This window comes from Ursus maritimus, unplaced genomic scaffold (assembly GCF_017311325.1).
Source record: "Ursus maritimus isolate PB19 unplaced genomic scaffold, ASM1731132v1 scaffold_16, whole genome shotgun sequence".
Taxonomy (NCBI): Eukaryota; Metazoa; Chordata; class Mammalia; order Carnivora; family Ursidae; genus Ursus; species Ursus maritimus.
The window spans coordinates 53,388,182-53,400,480 of record NW_024424008.1 but is presented as its reverse complement, the minus strand read 5'-3'; the positions used below and the strand labels follow the sequence as shown (position 1 = coordinate 53,400,480).

The window sequence follows — 12,299 nt, the reverse complement described above, 5'->3', positions numbered from 1 at the left end:
TCTCCCTCTCCTTCTGCCCCTCCCCCTGCTCATGAGCACACACACTCTCTCTCTGTCAAATAAATAAATAAAAGCTTTTTAAAAAAATAAATAGATTAAATAAAAGCTCCTTTGTGTACACCTGAAACTAATATAACATTGTAGGTTAACTATACTGGAATTAAAATGAAACTAAATAAATAAAATATAAAAAAATAAAAGCTCCTTTGTTGTTGGTATAACAATGCTTTCTAATAAAGAAAATTTTGAGGAAAAATACAGATTTAAAAGGTGAAAAGAAGAGCATATAACCAAAGGCAAACATAAAAGGAAGGGCAAAAGCCCTTAGGAAGTTTCAGAATAACTAAAATCCAAAGAAAATAGAGGATTCCAAAAAGAACTAAGGACTCAAAATATGATTTCAGGTTATATTTAGATCAAGAAGATGAAGGAACGGAATGAATGCACACTGACGGATATCAAAGAGAACACAAAATTCCTGAACTCGTTCTGTTATCCTCTTCTTTGTCAAAGACAGTGATCTCTAAACCAGAAGGAAAAGAATAAATGGTAAAAGAGAAACTAGAGCCTAAAATGCATAAAGAGATGAGCTGTCTTCTGCTCTGAATATCCTAGATAGAAGATAACTTATAAATAGATCAACAAGTATAGTACTGATTAATTTAATGGAGCAAAGTAAAACTGTAAAGAGGTCTGTCTGTACCAGAACTCCCCAGAGCACCCTCTGACTGTAACCCTATCCCAGACAACAATATCATCACTGACTCAGATTAAACTACATGAAAGCATGGGTATCAATTATGCATGCGACATGAAGGGGAGAGGACAGTAAACACTACAAAATGTTATCAAGTAAAATTTAACAAAGATTAGTGTTAATTCCAAAAAGTCAAGTATAAGATGGGAGAGCAGCAGTTTGCATTGCATTAAGTGTGACATAGGATTTTCATTTAGATTAAGCTCAGTGAGTTAACTGTGTAATAAATAAAAAGGCTTTGGCTATAGTCACAGAAGCCTGGAACTGAGAATGAGGGCATGAGTGCTCCCAAACTACTCTGAATTAGTTCACACTATACCTATAATACTTTGTTCTGTTTTGAATACCATACTTTAATAAAACTATAGAAGAAATAGGGGTGCCTGGGTGACTCAGGTGGTTAAGCGTCTGCCTTCGGCTCAGGTCATGATCTCAGGGTCCTGGGATGGAGCCCCATATGGGGCTCCGTGCTCAGCAGGGAGTCTGCTTTTCCCTCTCCCTGCACCCCCCCCACTCGTGTTCTCACTCTCTCTCTCTCAAATAAATAAAATCTTAAAAAAAAAAAAAAAAGACTATAGAAGAAATGGAATATATTCACAGAAAAGCAATGAAAATAAGAACTTAAACTACATCATTCAAAAAAATCTAAGGACGTTTATATTGGTGGTAAGATACAGAGGAAGTAACAGCTATTGTAAAGAATTTGAAAGTCCATAATGTGTAAAAGGAATTAGACATGTTCTATATACTACACACAGTAGAAATAGCATCAATAAAACAGGCATTACAGAGCAATGTATTTCGAACAAATTTTTTAAACTACCTTGAAGATTTAATTTGCAAAATGGAGGTTTTGCTAGTAGTATTTACTATAGATAAAGGAGACATGATTTTTAAAAAACAAGCAAACAAACAAAAACTCTGTAAAACTCAGAGTTGCCCAGAGGCAGGACAGAATGCATCAAAAGGAAGTTACCTCCCCCTCACTAACAATGCTCAGGCTGATTATGTGACCCATGGATGGGAGTGTTAGAGAGGAGACTCAAGCATCAGAGATCTCTGGTTCTTTCCAATCCTTGGATACTTTGTTTATACCTATGTATTATTTCCCTAAGTGAAGGAACAAGAAAACTACCTTGGATTTCTGCAGTTTATATAAGTCTGAAGACTTTTTTTCTTCTCTGCTACTGTTAAAACTAGAACCAATTCCTTCCTTTACACAGAAATTATTTTATATAAATAAACTAAATGACTGCCAGGAAGGCATACAAACAACACCAGCAGTTTTTTATTTTTTCTACATCAAGAACGTTCGACTATTCAGTAAGACAACTGAAAAGTATAAAGAAGGTAAGTCAAAATAAGCCAATAAAAAAAAAATTTTTTTTAAGTCAAATAACAAAAGAACAGTATTAAAACCCCAGAAAAACTTTATTTTTAATAGTATGACAACCAAAAAAATTATTCAAGCAATACAGAAACTGGCTATTTCAATTATGAATATATAAAGATCTAAACAATAGGCTAAGAATGTAATTTATTTCTTATGCTAAATCTAGTTTGTTTCTATCAGATTAATGGAGAAATATGTAGACCTTGGTTCAGGGCGCCTGGGAGGGGCTCAGCCGGTTAAGCGTCCAACTCTTGATTTTGGCTCAGGTCATGATCCCAGGGTTGTAAGACTGAGCCCTGTGCTGGGGGTGGAGCATGCTTAAGATTCCCTCTCTCTCTCTCTCTGCCCCTCTCCCCACCTCTCTGTCTCGCTCTCTAAAAAAAATAAAAAAGAGTACTTAAATTCATCTCTGCTTCTCCCATAATTAAAGCAAGAATCCCAAAATGTGATGTTAGTAGAAGTCCAGTGAGAGAAGTATATCCTAGAATTCAACTAAATATTACAAATACAGAATCTGGGGTAGCACTGGTGACCCTATTTTCAGTATAGGAGAACAAATATAAAGCAGAGCAGGAAACAAGCAGGTGATAACTTTACTCCTACGGCATAATTTACTCACTTCCAATTCTCTATACATTCAGATTGGGGGCATTTTTATCTACTTTAAAATAACATTTACTTTTAAAAACAATATTGACTTTTCCTAAATACAAAAATATAAAAGCACTCCATTGGGGATACAGACCTAGAAGTTGTTTCTGGAGCACTTCCAGTACCAGTCTGATTTTTGCGAAAACTTCAGACGGTGACGGATGTTCCAAGTCAGTCATTACAGACTCAAAACGAATAATAATGATGTTAGGCTGGCTTTCTATAATAGCATAAAGCGATGGGCAAGATGCCAGAGGCCTAAGGATATACTTCAGCAGCATCTGACCTGAAAAATTATATGAACATTCATCAGAAATCACTGGAACAAACTTTAAAAAAGCAAGCATGCCCCCCACCACCACCAAAAAAGATCTTTGAACCTAACAATAAAAATACATATCCTGTGACATCACACACCACTCATTATGCACTGCAGGTTTTCCCACTGAAGTTCCCCAGACTGTCTACAGATTTTTATTTAAATCACTCAAGTCAAATCAAATAAATAGCAGCAGCTGGTTTAAAAAAAGGAAAAAAGAAAAGTCAAGGAAGGATCCAAGACCTTAATAAAAAGGGTAGTATTTATGAGAATTCCATTTGATGACTCATAAGGCCAAAGCCTAGGATCCATCATCAATATTATCTAGAGAATATTTTATAAACTTCTCTGTCACTCCTTTAACACCATTCTGAGATTTCATGAAAATGAAACAAAGTAGTATGCCTTACCAAACGATTTCAGCTTCATTTGTAGCTCCCCAAGAATAGAAAATGCCAAGAGGACAGAACTGATTGGTGGCACAGGGGTCTTCTCTTCTTTCTGAGACTGTTCAATGCATAAATGAAGTTCTGTTTGCAGGCAAGATTCCAAGTTGCTGGTATCTAAGAAAAAGGGGGAAAACATCAGCTGTCTCAGCAATACAAGATATTCCCACTTCTATTCCCCAGAGCTCATTTTCTACTGAGATTCCGAAATTTGGGTTTTATTACAATATACTTCTAATGTAACCAAATTTTAATTATGACATATGTGTCCTTGGCATCACTTTAAAACAGGAAATGACTGTTTTTGGTATATTCAAAGAATCAAACTAAATGCAAAAGCAAGATGATATGCCTAATAAATGCTTATTAAATGTGTATCGAGAGAAGGTAAGGAATGACAAGTGGGGTCCTAGTTTTACTTAAGATCTCTTTAATGTTCTTTCTTACTGAGTATAGAGACTAGCCTGCCTAGTAAGTTTAACAAGAAGGGTGTATAATAATAACAAAGAATTAACATGCCTGTTAGCTTCTCTTAATTTTAGTCTGCCTGCAAATATAGCCCAAAATTTTCTAGGTTACTTCCTTCAAAATATCTGAAATACATACACGTGCGTGTCTATATACACACATACATATTTAGTGAATTCGGAGGCCCAAGTGGATATGGGAAAGGGGTTGGGGGACACTGAAACAAATTAAATTTCAAGATTCAATACTAGAAAATATACAAGGTGTAATGGCATGTCCTTTACATATATTTTCAGAGGTTTTACTGTAAACAAGACATCAAAGAAGGCTTGCACCTACAAGTGAGCAGAGAGCCTGAGAGCCAAGCAGCATAAAGCAAAGCCAGGGCCAAAGTAATCCTATTTCTTCATCTTGCAAAGCACCCCCTACCTCATGATTTTGCCACGACTTTTTCCCCGAGGACTGAAAAAAACGGAGCCAAAGCCCTGTCCCACTGACCCCCCTGTCTTCTTTCCTCACCAAGAAAGAAAATTGTTGAACAGCTTTTCAAAGCTTTCTAGCCAAGGTAAACTGTTGGGATAAGGGCTGTTGGGAATGGGTGTACCTACAACGCAGTGGAGACTCTGTGCGGTCTTAACTGCCTCCTCCGCTGCACCCTGATCACGTGAACCCACCCACCCAGTCACCGTCCCCCACTGTGCTCCTTCCTCGTGAAGAGGACAGAGAGATGCAAGGGAAGTAAAGTGAGGAGCTGGTCCTAACATGCATTCTGCATAACAGAACTCAGTGCAGTGGAGACTGATAAACAAAACCTCCTTATCCACCAGTAAAAAATATTTAGAATAGATTCAGAGGCCACACTGGTTCAGGCAGATGAAGCAAAGCAGTCCACCTGAGGTCAGCAGCACCTTTTGATGGTGGGCACTTCCACACAATCAGCTTCTGCCACTCTTCTCCAAGGTGATAGAGGATGTTTTGTTTCTGTATTGTGAGCTCCATGCTGAGAGATTTCAACATTTTTAAATCAAAGCATTTTCTGGATTTCAGTAACTTCAAGCATTTCTGTGCCTAGAAGTGAAATGGAATCACCATTAGACATTCCATCTGGACTCAGAGCAATGAGAATATACTGGTATAATGATAAGGAATACATGGAACACAAAATTTACTAAAAACAAAAACAGTACTAATTGCTTATATTGTGGAGAAAGTGTTTAGTACCTCTTCCAGACACTGAGCAGCAGTGACATACTTCTTCTCCGTTAATGCACAATTATATTCTTCAATAGCAGTAGAAAACTAAAACGATAAGCATAGTTATTAAGTATTTTGTTTTATACATCCTATTATTTCAAGTCTGTCTGCTTGTTTTTAACATACGAAAAAATACCTTAGAGTCAGGGGGATACACATTTAATAATAAGACCAAATGGAAAAAAATGACTTTCTCACCAGCAAAACACTAAAGTTTGAGTTGAGTTTACTGACCTGCTGCAGCTGCTTAAGCAAACTTAGGACTACTGAGTCTCTTTCCAACTGTTGCTTCAAGTCTGTAAATTCAGCAGTTGATACATGAAGATCCCGGCGAACCTAATCCACACATCAAAGGTAAGTACTTTTAAGCTATACTACATCTAAGAAATAAAACATTTATAACTAATCAGTAAGATTTATTAGGTGAACATAATTCATGCTGAAATTTAAATGCTGGTTAAGATTGGAATAACAACAACAAAAAATCACAGAATGTATTAGAAGAGATCTTCAGCAGTTCACTTAGTCCAAACCATTACCCTATGCAGCAGTACCCACTGCCACCAACATAACAGGGCCATGTCACCACCCAGCTTTAATTTAAGCAGTATTTTTCATCAGAGAGCTCATCCACCTAGATGACTACAGGGGCATCCCCACTGCCATGTGACAACTCATTCTACAGCTGATAGCTCTAACTACTAGAAAGATTTTATGCTGAGTCAGAATCCACCTCCCATTCTGTCCCGCCTTTTCAAGGACTTTGCACTATCCATTCTTCTTTTCCATATCTTTACCTCTTCCTAATTCATTCTTCATTCATGAAATATATACTGATTGAATACCCACTAGAGTATCCCCCATCTTTGAAAAAAAATTCCCTCCACCTCAGCAACCCCTATTTCTCAGTGGCTACCTTATTTCTCTCCTCCCTCTCACAAACAAGCTTCTTGCAAGAGTGATCCATGCTCACTGTCTTTACTTTCTTCCTTCTCATTCATTCTACAACTCACTGAGATCTGGTTTCTACCCCCACCATTCCATCAAAACTATTCCAAAACAGTGCCCCAAACACCAATCAACTCCTTGTTGCTAAATCCAAAGCAAACATCATCAGCATTTAACTGTTTATTAGTACAGTTACTTTCCTTCCCTTAGTTCCCAGAAATTATTCTCCACTGATTTTCCTCCTAGCTCTCTGGCCATTCATTTTCTTTGGGGAACTTCATCTTCCCTCTGACCACTTCATACAGATTGATAGTCCTCTCTCCCTGGCCCTTTTCCTACTCTGAACCAGTGGTTCTCAAAAAACAATAGTATTTTCCACCCACTCGCATCTAGGGACATCTGGCAGTGTCTGGAGACTAGTCGTCACAACTGAGGGAGTTCTATTGGCATCTAGTGAGTAGAGGCCAGAGATACTGCTGAATATCCCACAATGCACAGGATAGCCCACCACACCAAAGAACTATCCAGCCCCAAAAATCAACAGTGCCGAGGTTGAGAAACCCTGCTCTATACAGTCTCTTTGGATAATCAAGGCTCGTGGCTTCCATTTCTAAAGACTCCTATCCACATCACTTTCCTAAGCTCCAAACACGTATATGGATGGGTGATGTGTAAACTGTCAACTAAAAGCCATTTTTCTGTTGCCCCACAGTAACAGCACACGGTTACCTGACTGTAGCCTCTCTCAGTGGAGTGTGACCATGTGTCTAAGATCTCACCAATGAAATACAAGCAGAAGTGATATGCACCATTTCCAAGTCTGAGTCAAGAAAACAGATGTGCCTCCTCTGCGCCCTCTCTTTGCTCTTAACCTCTGTACAAAATGCTCAGTCTGCCCACTGCTGTAATAAATTGTCCTTCATCTCTCACCCAAGGAGTTTCACGTCTTCTAGTAGCATCCATGAAATTGTGGCAGGCTAACTAGCTAACTTGCAAGTAGATTAAAATCTCAGATCCCCTCACATTCTTGACTGTGTAGAATCAGCCTGGCAGCCTGGACTACTACAGTCAAAATGCCATTTGAGCCACTGCATTTCAGGTCTGTCTCTCCCCCCGCCCTCTTTTCATTTCTTTTTGAAGTCTGGCCTTCATCTTAATACACTCCAATTGTGCAGCTCCATTTGCATATCCCACAGGCACCCCACAAAAACCTACTCCTTCTCTGGATTCTCTTTTCAGTGAATGGCACATCAGTGGCCTCATTCTCCATGATCCTTGACTCCTCCATCTTTCACTCCCCACATCAAGTCCCAAAGATCCCATCTCTTAAATGTCACTAGGATTCATCCTCATCCTCTACTCCACCCTCAGTGCCACTGACTTTGGAGCAGGCCCCCATCCTTTCTTCCCTGATTCGTTTAACCGCCTCGTTTAACCGTTTAACTGCAGCTCATTTCCCTGTCTCATTCTCCTCAAGTCTTTTCTTCAAACTGCAAGCAGAATGGGATTCCTAAAATTCAAACCTGATGCCATCGAGATACTGTCCGCACTGCTTAACCTGATAGACAAGATCCCTGTTCACCTTTCTATTCTCATCTTGTGTCCCTTACCACATGCTCTCTAAACATGAGTCACGTGGAATTTCTGCAGCTCTCCGAAAGTGACATCTCTCCATTCCATCTATGTCTCTGCAATGCTGTCCCCAGTGTCCACCTAAAACACCCTTCCTCTTTGCCTAACTACCTATCACTTCAGGTTTTGGTCTGATACTATTCCGTACAGGAAGCCAAGCTTAGCTATATTTTCCCTCTATTTCAATTATTCCTATTTAATGTGTATCATATTATTTAGTCATCTACATTTGGCATGAGATTCATATATTGAAATAAAAAACTGTCATGTTCAGTAACTAACACAGTATTCAGCACCTTGTAGACGCTCAATAAGTATACCAAATGACTGAGTAAATCTCTTCACAATATCTATCTACTAAATCTCATGCTCCTTCCCCAGCCATAGTTTGAATCTTACTAGGGCTAATCATCCTCAGTTTCTTTCACTGTTCTTCCAATGACACAGTGTTCAGGTATGGACCTTCTCATTTAGACCAGACCTTTCAAAACACACCAACCAGAACTGAATAAATTTCACCAACCGTAATCTGGTCAGCTAAAGGTACAGACAGCCCATGATTCTCTTATTCCAGACACTGCATTTCTAATAGTACAGTCTAAGATTGCACTATTGCCTCACAGATTAAACAATCAACTAATGACAAATACACCTTGAAAATATTATTTGAACTGTGCCAGAATTGTAGAGTAACAGATTTATTTTTATTAAAGCCTCTAATCAGAATGATTGATGAACTGGCTGTTAAATAGATTTTCCAGGTAACTAGAAATCCCCATCTGTGATTGAAGTTTTGTAACAAACTTCTGAAAAACACAACTGCTCACTTTCTTTCTTTAGTGACTATCACATAGAGAAAAGACTTGGGCATCTTTCCTTGAGGACTTTGAAAACATTTCACCATCCTGATCTGGGATGTCAATGAGCCCTGCCCAGTAATTTAGCAATAGGTACAGAAGGCCTCTAAGATTACACTTGTTTAAACCTTTAGTATCAGCTTTCCTTGCTTCAAATGACTATGTTTCCTAAAAGTAAAATACAGGAAAAAATCCTGGTGAAATAATATATGTGAAAAATGTTTTTAAAATTATAAAGTGGTTATTTTTGTTTCCAGACTGGCTTACTTCTTTTTGTGATGACTGCACTCCGGCAAACATCTTAAGTATTTCTAAACCCCACCAGACCTTCTATAAGAAGCACAGCAAGCACTGACCCAACACAGTGACCTGTCACCAGACAGGCAAGGATTCTTTGTGTGTCCAGATAAAGTGGCTTTATGACAGGAAGCAGAGTGGTTGTAATTGGCAAATCAAGCCAATTTTTCAGGAGAAGGCCAAATGACCAAGATTATGCTGAGGCTGGAATGTGTGGAGGCCATAACAGAATGCTGGTCATTAAGAGATGCAAGCATTTTAAACTAAGAGACGAGGAAAGGCCAAATGATCCAGCTTTATTTTGAAGACAATAAAATTCTGAGATTATTTTTTTAATTTATAAAGTGTTATTCAAATGCAAGACATTATTATTATTATAGCTTTAAAAATTTACTATGAAAATTGTTTATAGTTTTGGAAAATATTTCTATTTTAAAATTGGAAGTTAGTCTAAAATTATCTAATGCAACTTCCATTGACCAATAAGGAAAGTGAGGTCTTGAAAACTTTTACACAATATTGAATTGTCTGAGGAATCAGGCCTCTGAACTACTACCCTACAAACCTAACCAATAGAATGAACCATTTTTACCTCACTCTCTATCCTGGATTTCAGCAGGTCAATGTCCTCAGATAGCTTATCCACTTGGGTAACGAGGTCCTGTGCGCTTTGCATGCTAGGCAGGAATTCACTATACTTCTTGCTGATCATAGTGCACACCTCACCCTATAAAATAAGACAGAAGAATTACAGTGGGATGAGTACAAAACTCTATTAAAAATATACAGCTCGTCTTTCTTAAGGAATCCTCCACATCGGAGCCTTCTTGCCGGTTACCCACACCCCATCACTTTTCCTCCAAGTCAATGGGTTTCTTTGAAAATCACGTTCTTTCCACCCTTAAGGATCCTATAACATTATTAGGATGCAAGAAGAAAATAATCACCAAATTCCAGGATTGCCCAAAAGTTGTACAAATCCTGCAAAAGAAAAGGGGGAGCCAGAAGTTCTCATATTAAACTAGATTAGCTCAGACTACAGCCACCAACTTTAATCATATACCTACTAGAAAAAGCAAGTGGATAAATTAAATCCACAATCTGCATACTTCAATCTATGAAATTCTATCCTCTTGCTTATAAAATTTTAAGGCCTAATCTTAAAATTTTAACTTAACTTGAGCTTCATCAATAAACAAATTATTGAATACTCTGCACTGAATGCTTTGGAAAATACCAGAAAAAAATTATGTCTGCCCACAAATAAGTTATTTTTAAGTAGGAAAAATACTATACACTTAAGTAACCAGAATATAAAAATGTAATATAGGAAAAGAGTTAATGTCTTCCAGAAACACAAACACCTCTGCTTGGAGATACTTTTCATGCATGAAACTAGATTGGAGATTAGACATGAAAAGTGGGTAGAAATACTATAGGTAAAGATGAAAAAATGGCCACATAAGCAAAATTTGGGAACCAGGAAAAATACTGAGTCTGCTTGGAGCATGGAAAGTAATAGTCAGTTGGCTGAAGTTCCAAGTTGGTGAAGGAAACCCAGTGAAAGGAAAGTTAGGTCTGGAACAGTAGAAGCCTTGAGTGCCATGCTAAGGTAGCTTAATAGTCTTTCCCCCACGTAAAAAATGGTGAAAAACTCTAAAGCTGTGTTGAGGAAGAGATGGCCCCCGTAACATGAATACTTACAAGTCAAGAATCGATTTTTGTGAAATCAAGGGCTGTGAGGAAGACCTACTTCTTGTGCCTTTATGATAGGGTGCCAAACTTGCTCCCTGAAATCCAGACTTAATGCGGGTGCACACAACTTTAAATGAAAGCAAAAAAGATGTGGGCAAATATTCGCAAGGTAAAGATACAAATACAGAGTGAAACTGTGAATGGCGATATGCTTTTTGGGTTTCTATCAATATCAAGACAGCAGGGTCCACTGAAGCATTCTTTATATGTTTTACAACACTCAGACCAGCCTCAAAGGACTTAGAGATGAAGACCAGAGTTCCATTAACAGCTTGACAGACTGGAACGACAAAAATTTCAGAGAGGAGAATAGTACAATTCTCCCAAAGCTATTTTATTCATCAGCAAATGGCATAAGAAGGAATGGGCAGAGGAGATAAACACAAATCAGGGAGGTGGTCCTGTCCTCACTTCTCACATGCTCCCTCCCTAGACACCTCGGGGCTTCCAGACCCACCTCTCCAGCTGGTTCCCTCAGTCTTCCTCCAAAGCTCCCGACCCCTCCGTTCCCCACCCTAACTCCGCGGCCCGGCACTACCCGGCCACCGCCTCCTCCTCCCCCTACGCGCCAGGCCTTCGCATCTCCTTACTCCCCAACCCCTGTCTGGGCTCCCCTCCGGGCCGCTCCTCAATGTACACACTTCTCAGCCCTCCCACTTCGCATTCCTCCCACTCAGCCCCTACACCTGACTGCTTATACCCCGTCTCTCTGCCCTTAGCCCCCACTCCTTTCCCTGTCCCTCCACAAACGACCCGGCGTCCCTTTTCAGTCAGCCCCCGGCTGCAGGGCCTTCACCTTGATCTCCTCCACCCGCCGGGTCAGGCGGCTGATCCGAGTGCCCAGATCCTCCTTCTCCAGCCTCCCCGAGTGTGCCAGAACCTCCGTCACGAACGAAGCCATCGCCACGACTGGAACCAACACGAACAGGGTCACTCTCCTGCGGCCAGCGCGGCAGCCCCAGTCCCGCCGGCGGGGTTGGAGCGCGGCCTGCCGGGAAACTGAGTCTCGCGGGGTCCAGACAGTGGCTCTGAAGGCGAGGCCGCACTACAACTCCCAGCAGGCACCGCGACTGTCCTAGGGTGGAATTTCCACGGTGTCCGGTAGCTGGCAAACTGGGGAAGACGCGTTTCCCTCCCTGGCTGTTTTCAAATAGCTTGTTTCCTCCCGCCTGTTTTTCGCTAGAAGAAATGAAATCTTTGTACTTAAAAACCAGTTCCTAAACGAAACTTTCTCAACTTCAAAAGGCTTAACTGTGAAATTTATCGAGCTGGAATACCCGAGGAACCCACCTTGATCTTTTTTCGTTAAATATTCACCCTCACGGGCTGCAGTGGCCATCAGAGTCTATATGAATAGTGCCCTCTGGAGTTGTGCAAACGAAGTGGCCCACCTCATAAAAAAATCTGACTAAATTGCACTCCTTTATGTTGCATGGTTTACAATGTAATCTATGTACATACATTACATACCTATGTGCATATATTACATATAGACTACATCTGTGCAACAAATGCACATGTA

The 12,299-nt window shown here is 39.8% G+C and overlaps 1 protein-coding gene across 1 annotated transcript in view; it reads right to left on the bottom strand.

The window, feature by feature from the left end:
• The window catches only part of ZW10 (zw10 kinetochore protein), a 31,190-nt gene extending 19,447 nt beyond the window's left edge, over positions 1–11,743 (bottom strand). Inside the window, exons 1-7 of the mRNA XM_008690059.2 lie at positions 11,574–11,743; positions 9,615–9,749; positions 5,523–5,624; positions 5,256–5,333; positions 4,943–5,102; positions 3,531–3,683; positions 2,896–3,087 (exon numbers count right to left, since the gene is read on the bottom strand). Of these exons, the coding sequence (XP_008688281.1) occupies positions 2,896–3,087; positions 3,531–3,683; positions 4,943–5,102; positions 5,256–5,333; positions 5,523–5,624; positions 9,615–9,749; positions 11,574–11,678 (925 nt within the window). The 5' untranslated portion in view covers positions 11,679–11,743. The remainder of the gene's footprint in view (positions 1–2,895; positions 3,088–3,530; positions 3,684–4,942; positions 5,103–5,255; positions 5,334–5,522; positions 5,625–9,614; positions 9,750–11,573) is intronic.
• Positions 11,744–12,299: the final 556 nt, after the last annotated feature.